The following is a 24,455-nucleotide window of genomic DNA, read 5'->3' on the forward strand; positions in this document are numbered from 1 at the left end:
ATGTATGATTTCTGGGTTTCTGTGAGACGTTTTCAGACTGATTACACAGACTGAATTCCAGGAAATTACTGTGCCAGTGTCTAGGAAGATTGCAGTGCTGAACCCTGGACCAATATTGCAAGATTTTGAGCCATGGACCTATTCAGACCAAAGGCAATTCCTGTAAAAAGCCAGGATATCAGTTCAGTCTGAAAGGGGTAGTATTAGCCTGCTTATGCTGCGTTCCAGAGATGTCAGAAAGTTGGAAATATTTACTTTCTACTAGGAAAAATGCAATGAAACTGCTCTTCAAGTCAGAATTCCAAGTAGAAAACTTGGGCAAGATTTTCTCAAATCTGCTTTAAGATAACTGATAATTGCATTTGCAGATCTGACGTCACGTTAACATGGTGGCATATACTGTAAACGTTACACAGCATCACTTTTAACATGTTTATAATCCTCATAATACACTTAAGTTCCATTTTCAGCATTGCATGACCTTGTTGCACTTACAGTTGCTAATGTTCTATGCTAACTAGCTAGCTAGCTAACGTGGCCCAATATAATTGACATAACATTAGTTTTTGCATGGGGAACAGGATTTTAGCATTAGCAAACTTGCTACTGCAACATTAGGTGACTACTATACTCCCATCTGATTATCACTAGTTTAGTGAAACAAGCACAACCTATAAATGGATTTCCTCTTCAACATACAGTATGTACATCAAGTCCATCATTAGGCTACATTTCAAACTTTTCTTCTCTATTCAGTTTGTGTGGGTAGCAGAACCTGTCTGACCAACACCATGCACTGCATCATAGGTGCAATGAATTATGGTCGTTGTAGTTCACTAACAAACTTCCAGTGCTAGACAGCACTTACGTACACTGATGAGGAAAGCCCGGTTTGAATGCTAACTCACTAACGTGAATCTTTCAAAAAAACAGACTGCTGAAAGTGTGTTAGTACTACAACGAACATAATTCATTGCACCTATGACCATGTCATGATTATCCCACTTGCAGAGGAAACCCATTTATAGGTTGTTTGTTCCACTACACTAGAGATAATCAGATGTAGTATATGAAGTATAATAGTCACCTAATGTTGCAGTAGCAAGTTTGCTAATGCAACCCTCATGATTATCCCACATTGTACCATATGCCACTTGTTTACAATTAAATGACAGATTGTGCCCAGGCATGCCCATTATACAGCGAATGATGTCGGCCAGTTGGTGGCGCTGTGTTTGTGCCGACAAAGTTTGAAACGTAGCCTTCCAAATAAATCTTAAAACAAAAATGTACTTGGGCGGATGTTAATTTACCTGGGCGGGCTGCCTAGATATAATCAACATATGGGAGGCCTTGGTGTGTGTGTGTGTGTGTGTGTGTGTGTATGTTTCTGTGCGTTTGTCGCTGTAGCTCTTGGCGGCCGGGCTAATGTGTTTGTCAGTAGCGTGCCTCTCTCCAGGCTGTGTGTTAGTCTGCAGACTTGGTCTTTCACTTCCAATCCCTCACAACCGCGCTCTCCCTCAGCAGGCATGTTGTGTTTTGCTGCCCTTTCTGCCTTCATTTCATGCTCTGCTGAGGAAGCGCCGCCGTCCTTAGCGGCATCGCTCACCTCCAGCCCAATTTCGGAGGCTTTAATGAGGGAGGGAGCCGGCCGGTGGGCTCGGCGGCCCGGGAACGTGTCCTAAATGACGACACCACGCGCCGCATGGGGCTCTGCGGCACGACCAGAAAACACAGAGACTTGATCCGACAAGGCTGCGGTCCGTCCTCATCAGCAGGAATAAAGTCACATGTCAGGATTCCTTATAGATACATGTTGCATATCCATGAGCTCACATGAGTTCCCTTCAGTTTTCCACTTCCTAAAGTCTGAAAGTCCAACGCAAACATAGTGTGACTGTGACAAGGTCTCTCAAGGATTTCATCTGCGGCCCAGTGTGAATTACTCTGGACATCCTCCCCTCAAGTGCTCTTCAAAGACATCACATCACTCCGTTTCTATAATTGGCCGAGCCTGTCCGCCCCGTCACCCGGGGAGATAAAGAAGTCAATTGTTCAACTGTTTAATGTGTATTCAAGAGAGAGGCCCCTTCCGCCGCGGCCGAATTTCACTCGACAAATCGCAGAGCATTCCGCTCGGCATGACAATTCAAAAAGACAAGTGTGGCATCCGGCGCCGGTTTGAAATGCCAATCTCTTTTTATCCCGCCGGTTCAGAGAAGCGCACACTGAGAGAGGTATTTTAATCAACGGCGTCTTCAATATGGCGGATTTTGTGTTTCTCATTTCCATCGTTGTATTTTAATTCATCTCCGAGGATTATCCATTATGCGCTGAACCCAATTTAAGCTTAAGCTGAGTGGGAGAATTGCAAATTGGTACAGGGAAAAATTTGCATGTGTTTATTGCTGTGTACTCTTTTCCTCCCTTCTTCCTCTTTTCGTCTGCTTTTGATGAATGGTGGCCCGCCGGATGCCCCTCTCTCTGTAAAACAAATGAGACTGATCCCAGCACCGCCATCTGCTAATGTCATTATGCTCTAGGATCTATTTATGGAATAAACCGCGTGAATGGGCCGAAAGGTGGCCGCAGCAAGAAATAGTCTAGAATAGGTTAGTTGCAGATAATTATAGGGGAGCGGATCGCAAGTGCAGGGAAATGCTAAAGCTGTTTTCTTTTTTGTTTTTTTGTTTTTTTCCAGTGAGTCAGGAGAAATTAATTCAGGGTTTCCATCCAATTATATAAAGTTAAGGTGTTAAAAAGTATTCAAATGTTTCATCTTTTCACCTTGATATGCAAGTTTATTTTTAATCAAGTTTCATTTTGATGCAACTATAAAATCAGAGAGCGATATTGACAGATTCTTCACATTCAGTGATATTTATTCAAGGCAGAGTTGGAAAGTAAGATAAACAAAATAAGGTCATTCACCAGAAAATGGGCATTATTCTTCTCATTTATAGTTTCAGAAGTTTCATTCGCTATATTCAATCAGAAACAGTATACGCTTTTTGTTATTTATTATTATATTAAATTGCTCTTAAATCAAATTCCAGATAGAATTAAAAGGTGTTTAAAAGGCTGTTCCATTTGGCTTTCTGGAACCTGTAGCTTACCTGATAACAGGTTAATTATGGATGAATTGTAGGACAGCAGCTGTAGACCCAATAGCAAGTGCACAGCAATGCTGTTTGTTCCAGGTGAAATGAATTGGAAGCGGCCTGACTGAGCGTGAGCCAGGATTGTGTTTGTGCCGTCATTGTCCTCCGGGCTGCGGCCTGTCTGTGTAAGTAATGACACAACAGAGAAAACATCGCTGCTGTTGATATCAGCCCGCTCTCTCCATTTGCCAGTCTGGATGGGATTTTCTAGCTTTCGCAGAGAGACGACCGACTGTTGATCAATATGTATTGATTTCTAACCCCCACCCCCACCCCCACCCCCCTCCACCTCTCTCATTTTTCATCTTACGTTGTTCTCAATCTCTGTCCCTCACTCCTCCACCCCGCTCATATTCCATCTATCTCCTACTCCCTCCCATCCGTCTTCCTCTCCCTCAGTCATCTCACCGCGTTTTTTCTTTCCCTCCCACCTCTCCCTTGCTCCCATTCTCCTTAATACGGAAACGAAACCTATCCATCCAGGTAATAGTATAGACATTAACAGATGACACTTAGTAATTAAACAGAAAATATCAGCAATATATCATAAATAATCATTCAATAACAATTCAACTGTTCCATCTAATGAATTATAATATCCTCCCTTTATGTAGATATGTAGGATGACAAAAGGGGAAGGAAGGTAAAATACTACACCGTTGCCCAAATTTTACAGCCTCATTTACAATACTTAAGTTTTCCTCAGTATTACCATTTCTTTCTCTGTCAGTAGCTGGTATTTTGGAGTACTGCTGGTTATATTGGGTAGGTAGACATCTCTTTCCTGTCAGTAGCTAGTATGTTGGAGTCTGTCTGGTCACGCCGGATCGGTACAAGTCTTTTTCTGTCAGCAGCTGTTAATTTGGAGCCTTTTCCGGTGATAGTGGCTATGTCGAAGTCTCTTTTTTTCTGTCAGTAACTGGTATATTGGAGTCTTTCTGGAAATGTTTGGCATGTACAAGTCTCTCTCTGTCAGTACCTGGCGTGTTGGAGTTAGGCTAGGGCGGTATCCCAAATTTTATATCGCGATAACTGTCCAAAGTCCAAAGACTAACCAAAGTCTCACGATACACAATATTATCGGGGGGGTTTTAGGGGGGTGGGGTGGTGGTAATTATTTAATTTCTTCCAAATTACATCACATTTCTAGGCTATGATAATAATAATTATTATTAACAGCCTAGAAATTTGATCTTACTATTCAAGCAATGGAGGAAACAATGGCCATTTGGTGTAATTTGCTCATTCCAAAATGGGCTGATTGTGGAAAAGGGAACCCACTTGAATTAAAAAGACACATTTTTCACTTGATTATTTTAGGTTTTTTTACTATCCTACCACTAATAGATTATAGGTTTCTAAGTTTTAATAAGTTGTACAATTGTGTTCTAAGCAACACATGGATATTTCTGGTGAAATGGTGATATTTGATTTCGAGAATATTGCGATATTTCGTGAATATCGCGATATTCACGAAATATCAAATATCAGCCCAAGCCTAGTTGGAGTCGTTAATGTTGTGTAGGTTCCGTTTTAACTCGTATGTTGTGTCTTTGCTTCCCTCTGCCTCAGGTGTTGTGTATGATCACAGCTCCGGTCACCATGATCCTGTCCTCCCAGCAGGACGCCTCCTTCGCCTTCGCCTCCCTGGCCATCGTCTTCTCAGTCTACATCACCCTGGTGGTTCTCTTTGTCCCCAAGGTAAAAAAACCCAAATGACTGTCCTTCTATCATCTTCTCATCCCTGCAGATTAGGGTGGCGATTTAAGTGTCAGACTTAATGAATTGCCTTTCATCAGGGATCTAAGTCGTCCAGGCTGTTATAATATATCACATAATGACTAGCTAGATTGGCCCTGTCAGCATCGATACCTGCCCGAGTCTTCAACAGTCTGCTCCAGTCAGTCAGCACGTGTGTGTGTGTGTGTGTTCGTCTGTCCTTGTGAGAACCAGCTTGAGTGTTAGATCTCTGGAGTGAGGACATTTTGGCCGGTCCTTGCTTCTCTAAGAGGCTAGTTTAAGATTTGGGTTTAGGTTAGAATTCAGATTAGGTTTAGGTTAAGGAATGAGTGTAGTCAATGGACGTGTGTGATTTTTAGATGCGGCGTCTGATCACGCGGGGCGAGTGGCAGTCGGACGCCCAGGAGACAATGAAGACCGGCTCGTCCACCAACAACAACGACGAGGAGAAATCCAGGCAGCTGGAGAGAGAGAACAAGGAGCTGCAGAAGATCATTCAGGAGGTCAGTATTTAATATTATCAGCATTTTGGACATTTCTGCTTCGTTGGGCAGTTTTTGGTAGAGATAGACAGGGAGGATGAGAGAGAGAGGGGGAGGACATGCAACAAAGGTCTGAAATCAAACCCAGTAGGAAGCAGTTACTTTGGTATGACCTTTCCATCTCACACCAGTGGTATTGTTATTCTCCATATTAAGACTACATTTCCATAAACCCCGTTGCTTCCTGTTCCCCCTCCAAATTCCTGAACAGGATCAACATGTTGGAAGTGATTTTTCCATCTTCCTTTCTCTCCTTCCACCATCTGCCATTGCCAGAATCTCTGAAAGATTTAGCTCTGTTTGCTCTGGAAGAACAGCGCCCTCTTCTTGTTTTGTGCCATAAAGCAATCCAGCAGATTTCTGTTTATACTAATGTCCCAAAATGAATGCAGTAATGGCTTATTGGTGTTAAAATTCTACACACAGCACCTTAAAGTTTCAATCCAGCCCAGAAACACTTGCATAAGCCAATATGCACACATAGACAGAGGGCTTGAAGGTCTCCAAATAAGCTCCTTCATCTGAGTTTGGAAATTGGAAATATGACTTGTTGCGCTTTTCTTTGTGTTATTTTGGTAAAAAATAATAACCAAATGGAGCCTGTAACAGAAGTAGTTTTTCAGTGTCTGTCATTTTACATTGGAAGTCAAGCAGCACTGAGCTACTTTGCGCCGCAGCAGTAGAATGAAGAGGAGAAAATGTGTATCAGGAATGTCATTATTTTTTACCCAAATTTACCCAATTACCCAAAAGTCGTCCAGTAGATTGGTATATCCAAGAGAGCAACTTCTAAGTATGCACAAAAATGTGTGGCAACTAAAAGTTTAACAAAGAATGAAATGGAAAACATAAATCAATACTAATTATTTTCATAGAATTGCAAACAATTGCATATTGTAGAACGTAAATGCGTGTCCTTTCAAGAGTGGAATCTCAGTAGACTAGTCAGGTCAACTCAGTAGGATTGAGATGCGAAATGTCAAAATAGCAGGTCGACTTTAAAGCAGTATTCCACTTAGTTTTAACATAGGGGTTATTCGGCACTTGACCACCATGAAAACCAGAATATAAACTACTCACTAAGATCAGATGCAGCTAGATGAGTTTGTAGCATTCGTTTACTTCACAAAAATAACCTGAAAACTGACATTTAACACGTTGGTGAACAGATTCAACAACAGATCCTGCTGCCGTGATTTACAATTGACTGAGGGTCCAACGTTTTAGAACATAATTTTGCCAAATAGCATTTTTATTGATAGAAGAAAACATAGCAGAGGGATACCATTTAGGAGAGATAGTTCCTGTTTGGGAGACCGGATCTACTTTTATTTTTAAATACTAATTTTAGTGTAAAGCAAGAATAGAAATGCAAAATGACGAAGGACCCACTTGGCACTAGTCGGACCCCTGTCGGCGTCTTTTCGGCCGATTGAGCATGTTGAATCGGCGTCGGAGCCGTCGGTGAGAGAGATCACTCTGATTGGTAGTTCGTGTTTTGCCTCTGGATGATTGGACTGATAAATTCTTTCAACATGTGGAACTGAACAGGAAAGAGCCGTGCGAAATTTTTAAAATCGGAGGTTTCATTTATCTCCAGCTCTCGACACAGGTTCGGGAAAGCCCCTTGAGCCTGTCGCTGGAGTATCCATGATTTCACCCATTTAGTGCGGTTTCTCCTTATTTTTCGCCTCCGCCTCTTCCTTTCTTCTTCCACAACCAAAAGACCAAGGGCTGACAACGCCAGTGCCATTTGCAACTTCTTATCAGACATATGGTATGGAGAGTTATTTCCCCTCACGCAGGCGCAGAACATACGTGCTAGTTGGCCGTTGGCTGTAGTCTTTGCGGTGTGTTCAAGTGCAACTTTTTGGACCAGACGCAGGCGACGTGAGGCGACGCAACAGTCGGCCTTCGTCGCCGCTGGTTCTTTGATGTCGGTTTGGTGTGTCGGGGCCTTTAAAAGCAGGATCTGTTATTGAATCTGTTCACCAACATGTTAAATGTCAGTTTTCAGTCTATTTTCGTGGCCTCATTCAAATGAATGGGAAGTAAAAATCCGAATGCTACAAACTGCTGCAAACCAGCTGCATCTGTTCTTGGTGATTAGTTATATTCTGGTTTTCATGGTGGTCAAGTGCCAAATAACCCCCATGTTAAAACTAAGTGGAATATTGCTTTAACTCAGTCAAAGCACATATCTGGATCTCCATCAAAGCAGGAAGGGATAGAGATAATAAGAACAAAGCAAGCTCAACCTATATAGGGTTTGGTATCTACTAACATGGTCATGATTTACTAAATAAGATACAGAGTGTGAAATCCTAATCTGGGCAGTTCATGGTGAGCAGGCTGCATACTTGGAATGCTGGCACCAAGAAATATATTGTTTTGGATAAGATAGCTTATGACATGACGGATACAAAGAGCTCAATGTCCTACAGATAGCAAAGTAGCTGACAGCTATACAGTACACAGGCTGACTCACTGTCAGAAGATTTGCAATTACTCATCCCTACAATATAATAATAAATTCCATCACTTTTACCATCAGCTGTTAACACGACAGCCATGCTCTCTGCCTCTTAAACGTCACATCTTGGCAAATCTGTTATCTTTGAAAATTCAAACTGTCACACTTGTTGTGTAATGTGCGCTGAAGTCACAATTCCAATATTTCCGACAGCACTCGCAGGCAACATTACATTCAAAGTGCTGTGAATTCAACAAAATCATACAAATCATACACTTTTGTCTTATTAAAGGAATAGTTCACCCAAAAATGAAAATTCTGTCATCATCTACTTACCCTCATGCCAAATGAAACACAGGTGAAATTTGTTAGTCCATATAACACACAGGGAGGTTGTCAGCACAACTTCGTAGCAGCCTTCTCCAAAACAACTGAAGTCAATGGGGACCAGTTCTTTAGAGTTCCAAAACAAAAACAGCCAAACAATCACGCTGTGAATAGAAAGACCTATACACCATTATTTGTTGCAAATCAATCAGCTGTAGTTAAGATTTGCACTAAATTATGGTGTAAATATACTGTAGGTCTTTTTGGAACTCTGAAGAACTGGTCCCCACTGACTTCAGTTGTTTTGGAGAAGGCTGCTATGGAGTTGTGCTGGCAACCTCCCTGTGTTATATGGACAAACTTCAGCTGTGTTTCAACTGGCATGAGGGTGAGTAGATCATGACAGAATTTTCATTTTTGGGTGAACTATTCCTTTAAAGAGTAAAGTATGGGCGTGGCATCCCAAGATTTTTGTCATCCCCATCTTTCCTGCCTCTCATCACTGTCAACTATCAAATAAAATGAAAATGCTTTATAAAAAAAAACAGTAAAGGTCCTTGGTTGAGCGTTTCCCGACCGTCTCTCACTTTCAGAAAGAAGAGCGTGTGTCGGAGCTGAGGAACCAGCTGTCGGAGCGGCAGGCCCTGCGGTCGCGGCGGCGAGCATCCGGCGCCACCAATCAGAACCACAGCTCCTCGCCGCTCGCCGTCCCACAGAGCGACCCCAAGTCCCTGGTCCCCCCTCCGGGATACCCCGTGCCCACCTCCGACAACCATCCCCTGCCCCCGTCCTTCTCCAACTCCTCCAACCTCTACCAGCCCGACAGCAAGATCAGCCGCAACAACTGCCACACCAGCCGGCTCCAGCTGCTCTACAAGTGAGGCGGGAGGCGGGGGGGCCGTGCGGGGGAGAATAAAGGTACGAACACGTGTTAGAGTGAGTGATAAATTCAGTATCCGTCGGCGAAGTCAAGTCCGAAGCCGATCCCACCCGAGGACGATAAACGGAAAATGCTTTTATCGAAGAGGATCTGTGGCAAGGCGAACAGCTTCCAAAGTAAGTTGGGAGAGCAAGCAAGGATTTACACTTATTCTCCTACTTCTGCCTCTCCTTTCTCTTCAGTGTCCAGCCGTGAATTCATGCCATTCTTCTTTTCTTTTTTACAAGAGAAATACGAGGATACACGTACATCCTGTGATCGCGAGTTAATTACTGTATACCACTCTGCATCTGTCGTCTGCCAGTGATTTAGAAGGTGCCATCTGGGATTAGAGAACATATCGTTCAGAATTAGAGACAAAAGCGAGTCATTGGTATCACGGCAAGGCATTTATCATATTTATTCTTTACCATAAGGCCTCTTAATGGGTTTGGATAGTGCTATGTACTGTGTTAAGAGGCTGGGTAAAAGGGGAGACTACAGCTGTATGATAAATGATGCCAGTTTTATAAGAAAGTAACTGGTCCTATCCATGACATAACAAGCGTAGTCGTTTTTTAACTCTTCCGGGTTAAATGTCTCGATCATGGTTTGTAGATTGTTATTGGTCTCTGTTCAAAGAGACTGCTGCGTCACTGTACATAGTTTTGTCCAGTCATGCTCAACCCTGCACTGTGCAGATGAAATCGGGCCGGGGCTCGCCGCTTCAGATGATTATAGGGCTGAATTCCAGCTGCGAGCCAAGCGAGCCGCGGAGGATGCTCCTCTCATCTGCAAGGTATTCGTAATAAGTGTTGTGACTGCCACAATCAAGCGCTGAATGATAATTTGCATGAGGCTAAAAGAATGAATTAAAGCATTCGGTTTGTTTGTGCAATGTTAGGCCACAGCTGTAGCTGGGTGTTTTATGTATTTTATGTTTTTTTCCAGGAAGTGGTCAAGACAGACAGACAGACAGACAGGCACCAGAAACCAAATGCAGTTCTCTGTGCTTAGGGAACAGGTTTCAGCTCCTCTTGGAGAACAACTGACAAAGCTCATGTGTTAAAAACTAGTCCTGAGAAAGGCTAATGGAGCCGAGATGCATTGTTGTTGAATAGGGATGGGACGATACGCTTATCTATAGATATGGGATTCAGGATTCACGATTCAGTAGAACCACGATACGATGTAGTAAATAAATGTTCAGTGTCAACAAAGTCTGAATTATGTTTTTTTCCGAGCTACAAATCTTGATGCCACTGACATTTGGATGGAGAGCTTGTGAATTTGTGATGGTCAAGCGTCTCATTTGTGATTACTACAGCAGAATAAAATGGAGCTAATATCACCATTTATTATTCTGTCCCACGATACACATTGTCACATTTTTGTATCGCGATATATTGCATTTCGATATATCGTCCCATCCCTAGTGTTGACTATTCAAGCTTTATCAATTGTCCTCCAAGGGCAGCAGAATTCTTTTCATCTCTGATTGATTCGTTCAGCTTGGAGGAGCTGCAAGGTCTGACAGCTTTTTGCCCTTTGAGGGAACAAGTCAAACACCGGGGGAGTGCTGCAGTACAGACCGACCACTGTCCAGCTCAATTGCAACCCGCTCTCTTGCTAAAAGCTTTAGATTTAATCCCCCAGGGTAATTGAGTTAGTTAATGCCGCCCACCATGCCTCCACACTGCCTCCATTTACAATTTCAATTTAACAGTTCAACAGTTAACAACTCATAGCGGACTTCCTCTTACAACTGATTTTTAATGTGACATAAACCAAAACCAAAAAGCCTTTATGATTAGTCTTGATACTAAAACCGAATTTCCCCTCTAAAAACGACTGCAGCATTTCCCCCCTGTGTTCACCGTTCTGCTTTTTTGGTCTCGTTGCTTTGTAAAACGAGTTCAGCCACCAAGGAGTTTTCAGGTATTTTAAGGACAGAGACCCAACACTTCCCCTCATGTTTTCAGCGAAACATTTTTGTGGCAGAAAGTGAGAGTGCCACGTGCTTTCAGGCTTTGGATAACTCTCTCTGTGGACTTACATGAAATGGCAGCCTTGGCTCTTGGCTTATCCGTGTGTCTGTTAGCTTTATGTTGCTGTGAAACGCACCGCCTGGTCTCACAAAGTTTGGTGAAATGAGCTCGACGTCTTTCCGCCCTGTCCAGACGCCAGTAGTATTACTACTGGAGGTCTGGCAGTGTAGTTTATACTTGGAGTGATTCAGTGATTTAAATCCAGCGCAGTTCATTATCTGTGACTATTACAGAATTCTGAACTCCAGCACCCTCTGTCAATTCAAGTACTGTCTCGATCATCGCTACACGATTCATGAAGTACAAAGACTTTGCGGGTAGACACATTCTGGAATCTGACAGGAAATAATTAGGTGGAGGAGACACAACTAGAAACAGTAGTTTGATAGTTTGACACTGAAATAGCACAGTGGAAAGTGGAAAGGGAAAGATGAGGGGAATGGGTGATACATTTACCTTAAACTGACCCAGGTTCAAGTCCCAACTCATGACACGAAGCTTTCTACTGGGAGTGAAGTTTTCGTTTTCAGAGAAAGTTTTTCTTACTCAACCATGACCAGAACCTTAACAAGAGACCCTAACTTTAACAAAATTGTTGTACTTGCCTAAACTAACTTGGTAACCTTTTCATGTGACAGACATGTGAAAATGGTTTGCCCAATTCATGCAGTCACACTTCATTTGAATAGTCCAATGCTGATACTCAACTTCCTGTCATGTGACTATAATGTTTCACTAAAGAGTCTACTGAGTTTCAATTGGTACTCAGAGTAGTTTATAGATATTCAATGTCTGGGTTAGATCTTAGGGTTGGAGTTAATGTTAGAAAGGGTTAGGTTTAGGTTTAGGGTAGGTATCATTGGACATTAGACACCAAATAAAGTGTTACCATTCCTGCTATTGTCACGTAATTATTTTGTGGTGGAGGAACGTAATCTTCACATAATTTGTGTCCACAACACCTAATCTGCATTTCAGAGTTTGTGCTCATTTCACAAAATGATGCGAGACTGTGTTGGAAATACAGTATTGATTTGCAGAGGCATGTAATGCCTCTCCCTCCGCACTGATACAGTGCTTGCCTATCTTTGTGACAATTCTTTATTTTTTTACATAATCCAGCCTTTAATTTAAATTCCGTGTTTGTTTTCATCTTCGAGTGCAATACGCAATCATAAGCATCTCTTTCATTTTCATAAACTCTTATGACAACTAGATTTGTGCTTGTACGATCTCTTCCCAAGGCTTAGAGTTGACCTTGTTTGACTTTCAATCTAGTCTCATGTTCTTTCTGTGTGTGGTAGCACAGCTTGTTTCATTACCGTGAGTCATTGAAGTTGTCGTAAGCACTTATGAATGTTGGAGTAATACTTGTGAAGCGCCGATGTGTTAACCATGAGAACATTGTACAGTGCTCATGCTGGATCCTTTTAAAGTGACCATCTGTAAATATATTGTATGTCTGTCTGTAATCTCTTGATGTATTTCAACTGTTTAGTCCTAAAGCGGTGAAGATGCAAGTGATGTTGATACAAATGAGGATTATGCACAACATTGATGCTGTAAATAATGATCATTAGGAAATATGTCTAACCTTGCACTTGCGTATACCAGCTGTATTTCGTGTGGTACAGTATTTGAAATATATTTCTATATGCTATATAATAATAGCTGATATTGGAGATTATTTGAAATGCAAGAATGATTAATAAAACTCATTGTTTTTTTCTCAGAATGCTGTCATCAGTTTTCACTGTATATGTCGTATTATATTAATTGAAAAAGAATTACTGTAGTGGGGGTCGATGTTGTCGCAATTCCTACTTGTCGCCAGTAGAGGTCAATAAAGATCATAGATTACTTAATGCCCCTTTAAGAGCAGTAGAGCTATCAGAGATAAAGAAAAACCAAATGAAAAATGTACAACATGAAAATGAAACACAAAAAGTGAAATATGCGCTGTACATAACTATAATAAGAGGAAAAATGAGGATATGAAATCAAACAACATGTGAAACTACTGTATTCCCACAGATCGCTTTGAACTCACCCTGGGAGTTTAATTCCTTCAGTTCCTCTCATATTTTCCACTGGTGCTCGTCGGTGCTGATCTGTAGGCTGGTGGAGGCGGAGGAGGCAGGGGATTACCAACAGTGAGAAGATAACCAGGGAGTTTCCCCCCTCTCACACACACTGTAGCTGCTGAGGAACTCTTGCTCCAGCGGAAACTTTCTCACCCGGTTTATTTTAGTAGGAGCTGTAATGTAAATTTATGCAATTACTGAGCAAGCCCGAACACATCATGGTGTCTTATGTAATACCGAGGCTATAATTATCTACTGTCACCTATGATGTGATCACAGGACTGCTTTGTTGGCTTGTTGTCCGCATCATTCTGACAAAATGGTGCCAAAACCCTCCACTGTCATTTCATACGTAAATGAATATAACAAAGTGACTGTCAGAGCTGTCGTGTGAAAAGCCTGAGAATTACGTTTTTTTGTTGAGGTATGAAATGTCATTAAAGTTGCGGTCCTCAAGATTTTTATGTAAAAATTCCCTTGTCTTAGCAGCGTAAATCACAAAGTGGAGCTGCAACAGAGAAGTGCGTCCTTTCCCTACTAATTGAGACACTGTGGATTCACCCTGGTCACTTCTCCAACCACAGGATGTTGTGAATCAAAATTTAAAGAGAAACTAAACCCCAAACCCAAATCTATGTAAAGACTGACATCCAATGATAAAAAGCATACTACTGAAATTGCCATCTGCTATTGGCTGATCTTTGGTGCAGGTGATGTCACCACCTGTTGTACCCCATAGAAGGTGACATCACCTGGCACCACAGTAGTTAAAAGGCTTTTCTAATGAAGTAAAATGATCCACCTTACAATAGGGACCCCTTGTAGTTATGTTAATGTAAAGTCTATCTAGTAATATAGTTATTATAATAACTCATAATAATAGGCTCCTGTTTAGACACATGACACAAGCTGTGTGTTCTGGCACAGCATGTTTAGAGTCCACCCTATCATTAAACTAACCTAACAGTAGCCTAAACTTGACCTCTTAACAGAGACACACACAAAGATGTGCAAGACAGCGAAAGGGAGAGTGCAGGCAAAACCAAAAAAAACAGCAGGGACAAAGTACAACGAGCGGAGGGAGGACAGAATGATTTGAGCCATTTCAGAGTGCAGGGAGATAGTGGATGCAGGGGCACCCGTAAATTAAAGTTCTTGGCCAGGGCCTGGAACGCACCCAAGCCCACTCTGTAGAGGGACATCAAGGGAGTCATAAAGGGGCATGAGCACGCTGCTCGGAGAAAGCCTTTACTTTCTCAAGAAGATGAAGTCCAGCTTGTGGAGCTGTCAAGCAAAGAGGGGTTTCCTGCATGAGAAAACCTGACACCTCGTACACAGTTCAGTCGCCAATTTGACATGCCTGAATTCTCAACGCAGTCTTGCCACCCAACGGTTCGTACTGCACAGTGTATCTTGATGGAAGATGGAGGATCACCTCGTACACAATTCAAAGTCTTGTTTTGGCTAGCAAACTAGCACTAGCTAACTAGAGCTAAGGTAGGCTATCAATAGTAGTTCTAGCTTGCTCTAAAAAGTAATCCGTCTGTAAAGGCTGATTATTTATGCCAAAATAGCACCAAAAAAGGAGGGAAAATAATAATCACATTTTGGTCACATTTTGAATAAAAAGTCAAATAATAAAATATGTATTAAACAAGAAGTATTTATTGGAAATGTTGTTTCCTAGTTGCTATGCCAGGAGGTCCTCCATTGACTTGAATGATTTCCAGCAGAACCAACGGAACTAGCATACGTGAATTGTGTACAAGGTGTGAGATTAAAACTCTAGCCTACCAGTTTGCCCAAATCGATGGGATAAAAGGCTTTTCTGATAGAAAGAAAAGGGCAGACCATTACTGATTTGAGGGATTTCTCAAGAAAAACCCTAACCCTCAGCATGAGGAAGCCGGAGGCCCTCTCCACCTACTTTAACTACTGTTTACCTACTGTTAAACAATAGGACCACTGCTGGTCATATTCAAATGGATAAGGCTCCGGGCTGACTGGCGGTTTTGGGGCAACAAGCAACATTCTTGTCAGAGTGTCAGATAATGGATGGGTCAACTCAAAGGTGTTTTTGGACCGGTGGAAGCAGTTCATAGCCTCAAAGAAAGATCCCCGCCCACACATGCTGCTGCTCGATGGGCACAGCTCCCACGTCTTAAACGCTGAGTTCTTAGCACTTATGTGGAACAACAGTGTGCATACTGTGTGCTGACAGGTCCTTCTTCCAGAGCTTGAAGTACCACTGGAAGCTGGAGGGCCGGGTGTTTACCAGAGAGAATGGTGGGAAGAAGCTTCAGAAACCACTCTTCCTGCCAAGGCCTGCCTTTCAGAGCAGATGATGAACTTTGGACTGATGAATCTGGGATGATCTTTACTTGCATTAGATGGTATGTTCCTCAAACAGTTTTAGAATTAAGGGAGGGATTTGAACTTAGCCTACCTTGTTCATATTGCATGCTCAGGATTTCTGGGTAAAGTTGCCTTGTGTAGCTTAAATGGAAAAAAAATGGCTGATACTGCAGTATATTATTTGCTGCATTTAAAACCAACATTTTAGTCTTGTGTCTATTGCTAGCCTCTTTCACTGTTGACAAGTTCATTCTGAACTGCAACTTCCTCCCCACCAGTAGCAGGTAAAGCTTCCTTCCTCTTTCTGGCTGTTCCTTTTTCTTTTTTTTTAATTTACCCTGTGGTTTAGTTGTTGGCTCTTGCAAAACACTTTTTGGCAGGAGTTTGCAAAATAATCGTTTCCTAAATTCTAGTCTTGATATACTGAGTACAACTGTTATGGACATAATTTTTTTTTTCTTTTTATTTGATTTTTTTTTTTTTTTACAGCACCACAGGCACCATGACAAGTTTTTGCAAATTTCAATAAATTACTCCAATTAATAAATAATCTAATAAATAATGTATAAAAGACTGTACATTGGTCTACAGATTCAGAACATCAAATAAATTCAAAAGCTACAATCAAAAAACAATTGCAATAAATAGGTAGGCTAGTCAGGACATTCATTGCAAAAATACATAAATAAATACATAAATAAACAAACATAAATACATAAATGCATACATGCATACAAATAAATATGTATTATAAATAGACAAAATTACAATTAAATATATCAGCTCCTCGTCATTGTCAGACTGTAGTGACATTCAATATGCAGTAAATACATTCTTAAAAACATTCCAAAGACAGTAGGTTGGTTGAGATGTGCATTGCAGTACAGCAAAAGGTACTGAGACTAAGATGGTAGTACATAGTACATAACATTATAATGTAGACCCATAGAGATTTCTATGGTTGTACATTATTATACAGTGAGCCCACTAATAAAACTGCTACAGTTAATGTAGCTTGCTTTACTTACTGGCTGTTTTCAGCCACACAGGAGGACCAGCAGCCTTTTGCACCAGCTGAAGGTGCGTTTGGACTTTACATTGAAACTAGCCTATGTTAAATTCAGCTGGTGCAACAGGCTGCAGACCTCAGTATGCAGCCACCACAGGTCTTCTTCTGTTGTCACAACCTTTATATACTTTAATTGTAGCTGTCTTGGTTGCTGTCAGCCATGTGTACTCACAAGGCAAACACACCAAAGAAGGTTTTCCCCGGCTCTTCCTCCAGCTTGTCCAGCAGCCCCTCCTCCATCACTGTCTTCAGCCGGTCTTCTCTTCTCAGGTTGAACACAGCTCCCATGTAAACGGCGCTGAACCAGTTTCCTTCTTCTTCCGGCTCGTCGCTGACCGTCCTTTGGCAGGCGGTGCGAAGAGAGTGCAGGATGGTCTCGTACTTCTTGTTGTCGTCGTTCCCGTACGTCCTGGACCATCGCTGTACGCTGTGGCTCAGGTGGACCATGGGCTTCGCAGTGGCATCGGCGTCGCTGTGGCAACTGACCCGGAACGAGGCTTGGCTGTAAACGAAGTACAGGCCGTCTCGAGGGATCACGATCTCGTTGTGGTCGAGCTTCAGCCCTCCTTGAGAGTGGTACTGGTCAACCCCCTCTTTCCACTCCACTGAGGTTTTCAGGTCAGGGTTGTGTTCTCCTATGGAAGGAGCAGAGAGAGGTGGTGACGGAGGTGAACGTGGATTTCTAACAGTGAGGTTGGACACTAATTATACATACATACAATACATACAATGAGTAATAAGGCAGGCGTTTGGAAACGTTTTCATATCATCGTATCCTAAAATAGACATAAATTAGGCCATGGACCGTGCTTTGACCCCAGATTTAGTCCCAGTGATACATACTGAAAGATTTCAGTTATTGTAGATTTAGTATTGAATTGTAGTGCTGTCTACACTGTATATGGCGGGATAATATTAATTCTCATACATTTCTAATTAGGATAATTTCTGATTAATTAAATAGTGAAATTAAACTATTCCTCATTTTGCTGTGGAACCCCTGGAACCTCCTCAAGAAACCCTAGATCCCCCTCAAAGACCCATAGAACGCCCTCAAGGACCCCTACATCCCTCTCAAGGACCCCTAGAACCTCCTCAAGAAACCCTAGATCCCCTCAAGAAACCTTAGAACCCCCTTAAGGACCTCTAGAACCCCCTCAAGAAACCCTAGAACCCCCTTAAGGACCCCTAGAACCCCCTCAAGAAACCCTAGAACCCCCTCAAGAAACCTTAGAAACCCCTCAAGGACCCCTAGATCCCCCTCAAGAAACCCTAGATCCCCCTTAAGAACCACTGGACTAAAGGAATGGCATCTTACTTCATTGAGCAACTCAAAAGTGAACAGAAGATTTAGATCGTAAGCAGGAATGACTTGACAATATCAGTCTAGAAAGTGTCTGCTTTTGATGTGCTCAAGACCTCATTTCCATTTCCTTTTTCCTTGTGTTTTTCAGTTTGTATATCAGACACAGTAATTCCCAGCTCAAGGTATTCTTATATGCAGAATATGTGGAGTCTGTATTTACCTTCTAAATGAATGGCAGCTCTTAGATTCCCAGAGATTTGCCTCAACGTATGGCGAAGGTCTGGAAGGGAGAGAAGACAGATGTTTAGAAAATGTGGCATAACTGGCAGGCTAATTTTCACATCCAGCCCATCATAGCAGCCCCAAAGTTCAGTATTTCAGTTTCTGGTGCAATCAGTATCAGATTAAGAGAAAGTCTAGTGGCTCAACTAGGGTTAGACCGATTTATCAGTTTGCGGACATATGGGGCAGTCATTTGATTAAAAATTAGATATGGTCCAGTCAGTGTCATCCATCTCTGATGTGATAGAGATTCCTCCCTGGCCACAGCTACAGAAAAAAAAAACATTTTCTCTGCATGTTTTATTTATTCATTCATTCATTCAGTAATGTTTTTTGTAAATGAATTCTTCATTTAAAGACAGTAATGTATCCCAGAGTTTCTCGCCTTAAAGAGTTGCTAACCCTAAAATAATTTAATTAGTCTGGGTTTCAATGGAGAGTTTTAGTGTTCCAATACAATTCTGGAAGACACACTGAATACTTGCAATACTTTTTGGCATGAAAATGATCAAATTTAAAGATACTGAATATCAGCACAAAATATCGTCTATTGGCAGCTTCAATACAAAAAGCCGTATTGGCTTTCAAAAGCCCATATCGGTCGAACCCTGGTCTCAACTCCAGAAATAGCAGGACGGCGTTGAACTTCTGAGAGAAATAAAGGGAAAAGTTCTCACCGTCAGCTTTCTCAGCATGATCTTGCTCCTGTACAAGAAAGAAAGAGAGGGATAAAGAGAACGTTAGAAAAGAACGGCTGGGTTCAGCGAAGTCAGAGCAACTCACAAGATATCCAGTGCCTTCAATAATTCAGATCCTAATCCAAGACCTGTGTTCCCACCTTGGCATGCCCGGTGAAGAAGACAGCAGTGGCAGCGAGGCAAAGTGTAACCGCCAGCAGGGCTCCGGTCAGCTTCCAGCCATGTTTGCTGTTTTTGTTGTTGTTGGCGGTGTGTGTTGCTTGTTTCCCGGCCTCTGAAGTGGCGTCGACGTCGGCGTCCAGCAGCACCATGCAGTCTCCTTCCATTACTTCAAACTGGTTTCCCTGCAGCCCCATCATTGTGTCTAAACAGTCAATTCAAGCTCGCAAACAGCAGCAGAGTCTGGGTTTTATCAGGCTTATCGAAGGCTTTCTCTGGGTTTCTGACTTGTCCTTCTCCTTCTACTCTGCTGCTCTGATTGATTGACTGAGTCTCCGAGCAGCTTTTTAAAACCGTAGTTTCCTATGGGGGGAAACTCCCGTGATGTCACTCAGTGTGAGTGAGTGGAGAGTCGATGAGGAAGAGAGAGCAGAGCTGGAGAGGCTCTTACACACCACACACACACACACACACCTACGCACACACACACACCTACGCACACAGCATCTATATGACTGTATTCTCCCATTAATGTACACACACTCAAACACACATGTAGAAACCTCTATCATGCCTCAATACATACACACCCACATGTATACACTGATAAGCACACACCTACACACACACACACACTGACAAACACAACTACAAACAACTAAACACACACTGATAAATGCGCTCCTGAACACACACCTAAACACAGACAGGTGGTTATGAACACACATACCAACACACACAAGCACACTCACTCCCAAACACACCCACGCATACCAAAACACCAACACATACACACACACGCGAACATATAGACACACACACACACGCATACTGATGTATACACACACAATCGCATTCCATAATGTATCAACACACACACATACCAAAACCCAGAGACACACCGACACACCCTGACACACACACACACACACACACACACACACACACACACACACACACACATACAAATCCAGAGAAAACCCACAAACCACAAACAGTCCATTCTATCAGGTTGCAGGTCTGGAACTTCCTGTTATTTCTGTCATTCATATTTATTTCTGTTACACTATTGTTTTTTTTTGTTCACCTGGTTTTAAACTGATACTAGCAGATGCACTAGTTTCATAACCAATATCCAATAGGGAAACTAATAATGCCACATGAAATAGATGTTATGTGCGTATGTTGTGGTGCACTGGTCACCTATGTGGGTCAGATGTGTGGAAACTGGGTTGCATTGTGGTACAAAAGCAGAGCAACCAGCCACCCATTCATCACACAGCTACTCATCATTTCAGCTGTATTGCCAGCATTAACCTATAATTAGTCATATTGGAAATGTATTTAGACAACACACACTCATTATGATTTTCAAAATGGGTTATAAGGTAGAAACAAACTGCAAAAGTGTCATGGTCGGTATCTACAATGTTGTGTCACTTCCTCCTTCCTGGGGGGGAGCCCACATGCTTCTATTCCATGTGAATATTTGAGTAATTGTGTATTTTTCATATTTCTGTGTCAGGTGTATTCCTGATGCAGTCCATAAACCTGTCATTTTGCTATAATTACATAGATTATGTTGAAAATAACCACTGTTCATTGCAATATCTGACCACAAAGTGTCTGATTACCCTAACCTAACATATTTTCATCGTCATTCAGGTTAACATTGTGTCTATGACAACATAACAGTTTTGATAAAATTTCTAGTAGTAGCAAGGATGAGTAATAGTGAGTGTGAACTATTATCCTCTATTAGCAGACAGGAGTATGTGTGGGACCCAGCTAGTCAGAGGAAGGTCAGACAGAGAACGACTCAGACGACTGAAGGCGATTATAGGTCACTATATCTATATATTTATAGATTATATGTTAGCTTTGATTACTCATACAACTCAAACAAGAAAAAAAACAAGACGATTACCACAACTTGAAGGAATATTGAGATGACTACAGGTTGATCTAATAATAGAATGTGATATAAAAACCATAGTCTTGAGTTGACAAGCAATCAGTTGGTCTTTTCATCGTCACTGTTAACCCACACACCGGAAAGAGGAACATCTTCCTACATTTGCGGCCGTAACAATAAACAACGAACAACAAACAGAACGCAGTTTACGTCAGCCGCTCATCTTTCCGCTAAAAATTGAATGATATGATAGGTAATGATAAGAAATGATCCCCGGGGGGAAGTTGGGGCATACGGCAGCAAACAACCGGACGCAGCAAAGAAAAGTCGAATGTAGACCGCAAAGCTCGCAGAGAGAGCAAACCTCAGCCAACACTGAACAATTCTCCAACTTGCAGTGACGCCCAAACACAACATACCCATCACTTCAGTTTTTAAGTTAAATTGATTTCTTGACCTGCAAACATACCTGTAAGATTTGGAATTAAGTCTCTATCTCCGTCAGTTTCATAGTTATGGCTAAACACGATAAACGATAATAATGCCGGGAATCCCAGATCCAGAATACCACCAAAATCTCAGGTTTTTTGGCCTAGTGCCTATCTGTTGACCAAATTTAATGGAAATCCGTTCATAAGATTTTAAATTGTCCTGCTGACAGGCAGACAGATAAACAAGGGCGAAAATAGAATCTCCTCTGTATACAGTGGTAATTTTAGGACATCTTAGTCATTCGTAGCTGTACTTTGTCAAACTTAGATGGAACTCGTCAGATTTAAATGGACTTGAGTCAGGTTTAGCTGTCTTTTATCAGACTTAGCTGGAACTCGTCAGATTTAGATGGACTTGTGTCAGGTGTCGCTGTCTTTTGTGAGACTTAGATGGAGGTGTATCAGGTTTAGCTGTACTTTGTCAAACTTAGATGGAGTTAATCTGCAGTGAAGAGCAGTGTACAATCAAGCAAGTTACAATTAACTGTGCAGCAATTCTGATAAATCTGATTCATATCTGGATACAGCTCTCTGCCACAAGTATCCGTCTTATCTTGATAATGTGGCATGATTTTTTGGAAAAAGGTAAGTACAGCTAAACCTGATACATCTCCATCTAAATCTGACAAGGGCCATTTAAGTTTGAGAAAGTACAGCTAAACTGCAAGTCCACGTAAATCTGACAAAAGATAGCTAAGACTGACGCAAGTCCATCTAAATCTGACAAGTACGTCTACGAATGACAAAGGCGGCTGAGGATGTCCTAAAATGGCCAACATATCGGTGGAGGTAATAAGTTTATAGAACAAGAGGGTCATATTTACATGACCACACAACCGAAGATTTCAACACTAAAACATGTTACGTAGAAATATTAAAATGTATGGGTTACAGCATTAAGAGGCTTTATAGTTGTGTTACAAATCTATCATCTAACACGTCTGCATCCATCATGGAGGCCCAGTGGAGAATTTTTTGTTAGTTAATAATAATGTCTAAATATAGAATAACTAGGCTAGAAAAAGAGATACCTGAAAAAGATTGTTGTGGTGTGCATGTCAATGTGCAATGTTAAAAATCCTGAACCCAGAAAAGTATAAAGAAGATAAAGTCAGGTATCTCAGCACCATGCACCTGAATGTTAATTGACATTAACTGAGACAAACTGTAAAACCTGCAGCACAATTTGTATTGTAGCTGATGGGAAGTCATACCATAGTGTTTAGCCCGAGTTTCACATTAATGCGTTCTATCTTGGCAATGACACCTATGGTAATTTGTTATTTCATTACTAGCTAATGTAATGTAACCTTATGTAAAAGTAAGAAAATAACATTAACTTCACCATCTTGTTTTTGCTAATAACATGGTCAGCCTACTGTTTGCTAATTAGCATTAATGCTCTGAATTTGCACCAACAATATATTTTAGCAGCTACTGGTAGTTGATAGCATAAAGATGAGTGGGCCTGCTGATATTTAACGTTAACCGACAGAATAAGTGAAGTTATCATTATTTGCTTCACTGCAGGGGTTGAAGACCATGTCACATCTCAAAAATAAGTTTAAGAGTTGACATATTTCAAAATTGACTATGAAAATGCCTAAACATTAGCTAATAAACAAATAATAATTAGAAATTACCATCTGTGATGGCCAAGGTAGAACGCATTTGAAACTCAGGTTTGAGAAACTACACTACAATACAAATTGTGCTGCTATAGAGTTTGTCTTCAATCAACACTTGCATGCACGGCTCTGAAGTATCTGACTTTTCCTTCTTTACAGATTCCTTGACGTGAATAAACAGTTGGTTTTTTTGCTTTGTTAGCTAGTTAGCCAGCAGGCTAATTTAGCAAAGCAGCTGGTGTTAATGATGTCACTACTAACCACTACTAATGCTAGCTTCGACTAGATATGTTAGCTTGTGTGCAGTTATATGTTAACAAGAAGACAGTTATGGTTAGCTGACCAGATACTAGCTAAATAACAAGCTGACATGATGTAAACACAAAATTGATCAAATGTATCAGTGATGAAATGATAAGTTCCCAGTCAAAAACAGCACAGAAATTAACTATGTCTATTCAGTTCTGTTGGCGGCCAAGATGCACATTTAGAAACATAATCAGTTGTTCACACAACCTCCAATATGGCCACCTGAAGCTGTGTTACATCACCTGAAAGCCTTCTACTGCACTGCGCAATACAGCATCAGTGTATCTAGATTAAATAGCAAGCAATCAAGCAAAATCTGAATGAGAACAATTTGAGTTAGATTACTGTGTAATTGTGCTGGCTCACTGCAGTCATCGCATTCACCTTCAAGTCCAGTTCAACTTGAGGACAAAACAGCTACACTCATTTGAGTTGTTACAACTACAAGAACTCCTTGGAAATTCATTTTTGTAACACTTTCTGTCTGGGGATTGCATCTGTGGTTTTAAGAATATGGACACACACACACACACTCACAAATTAGCCAGCATCATGAGACTGTGTATTTTTTGTATTGTTCAAGTTAAGATTAGATGAAACTTTAATGATTCCTGTGGGAAAATTGTATTGTTGCAGCAACAAACAAAAGAAAAGAAAAAGCATATGGGGGCATTAAACATAACAGAACTGAAACTTTCAACAGTAGCTGAATGTGTTAAGTAGAAATAGGAATGAAAAGTAAGAAAAAACTACAGCACTAACAATAAAAGACTGCAAACTTCCCTCATCAGTATTAACCACAACCGTTCCTGGTAGATAGTTCCCCAAAATATTTTATGTTTTATTATAAGCAGAATATTATTGCTCAGTGCTAATGAATTTCTAATGCTAATGAAGTTCTGCATTTCACTTGACATCTCATTCAGAGAGAATGACTAAGTTCACACTT

General features: G+C 41.3%; 2 protein-coding genes across 2 annotated transcripts in view; one reads left to right on the forward strand and one right to left on the reverse strand.

Annotated features, from left to right (window-relative positions):
• gabbr1b (gamma-aminobutyric acid (GABA) B receptor, 1b) overlaps window positions 1-9,124 on the forward strand; it is a 48,588-nt gene extending 39,464 nt beyond the window's left edge. Inside the window, exons 16-18 of the mRNA XM_071919138.1 lie at window positions 4,734-4,862; window positions 5,261-5,404; window positions 8,837-9,124. Of these exons, the coding sequence (XP_071775239.1) occupies window positions 4,734-4,862; window positions 5,261-5,404; window positions 8,837-9,124 (561 nt within the window). The remainder of the gene's footprint in view (window positions 1-4,733; window positions 4,863-5,260; window positions 5,405-8,836) is intronic.
• A 7,610-nt stretch (window positions 9,125-16,734) lies between these two features.
• Window positions 16,735-19,467, reverse strand: tnfa (tumor necrosis factor a (TNF superfamily, member 2)). Its single transcript, XM_071919148.2, has 4 exons — window positions 19,145-19,467; window positions 18,984-19,011; window positions 18,245-18,304; window positions 16,735-17,353 (listed from the first exon to the last, which is right to left on the reverse strand). The coding sequence occupies exons 1-4, from the start codon at window positions 19,361-19,363 to the stop codon at window positions 16,887-16,889; spliced, it is 774 nt and encodes a 257-aa protein (XP_071775249.1). The 5' UTR covers window positions 19,364-19,467; the 3' UTR covers window positions 16,735-16,886.
• Between the last annotated feature and the right edge of the window lie 4,988 nt (window positions 19,468-24,455).

This window comes from Centroberyx gerrardi, chromosome 19 (assembly GCF_048128805.1).
Source record: "Centroberyx gerrardi isolate f3 chromosome 19, fCenGer3.hap1.cur.20231027, whole genome shotgun sequence".
In the NCBI taxonomy this organism is placed as follows: Eukaryota; Metazoa; Chordata; class Actinopteri; order Beryciformes; family Berycidae; genus Centroberyx; species Centroberyx gerrardi.

What these genes read in the sequence shown, in the direction of transcription:
- tnfa (XM_071919148.2), bottom strand. Translation starts at nt 19,363, where the DNA reads ATGATGGGGCTGCAGGGAAACCAGTTTGAAGTAATGGAAGGAGACTGC. An exon ending in TCTTCACCGGGCATGCCAAG is followed by an intron (nt 19,012 to 19,144) that starts GTGGGAACACAG and finishes TTTCTTGTACAG; the next exon opens with GAGCAAGATCATGCTGAGAA. An exon ending in AGCTGCCATTCATTTAGAAG is followed by an intron (nt 17,354 to 18,244) that starts GTAAATACAGAC and finishes CTCCTTCCATAG; the next exon opens with GAGAACACAACCCTGACCTG.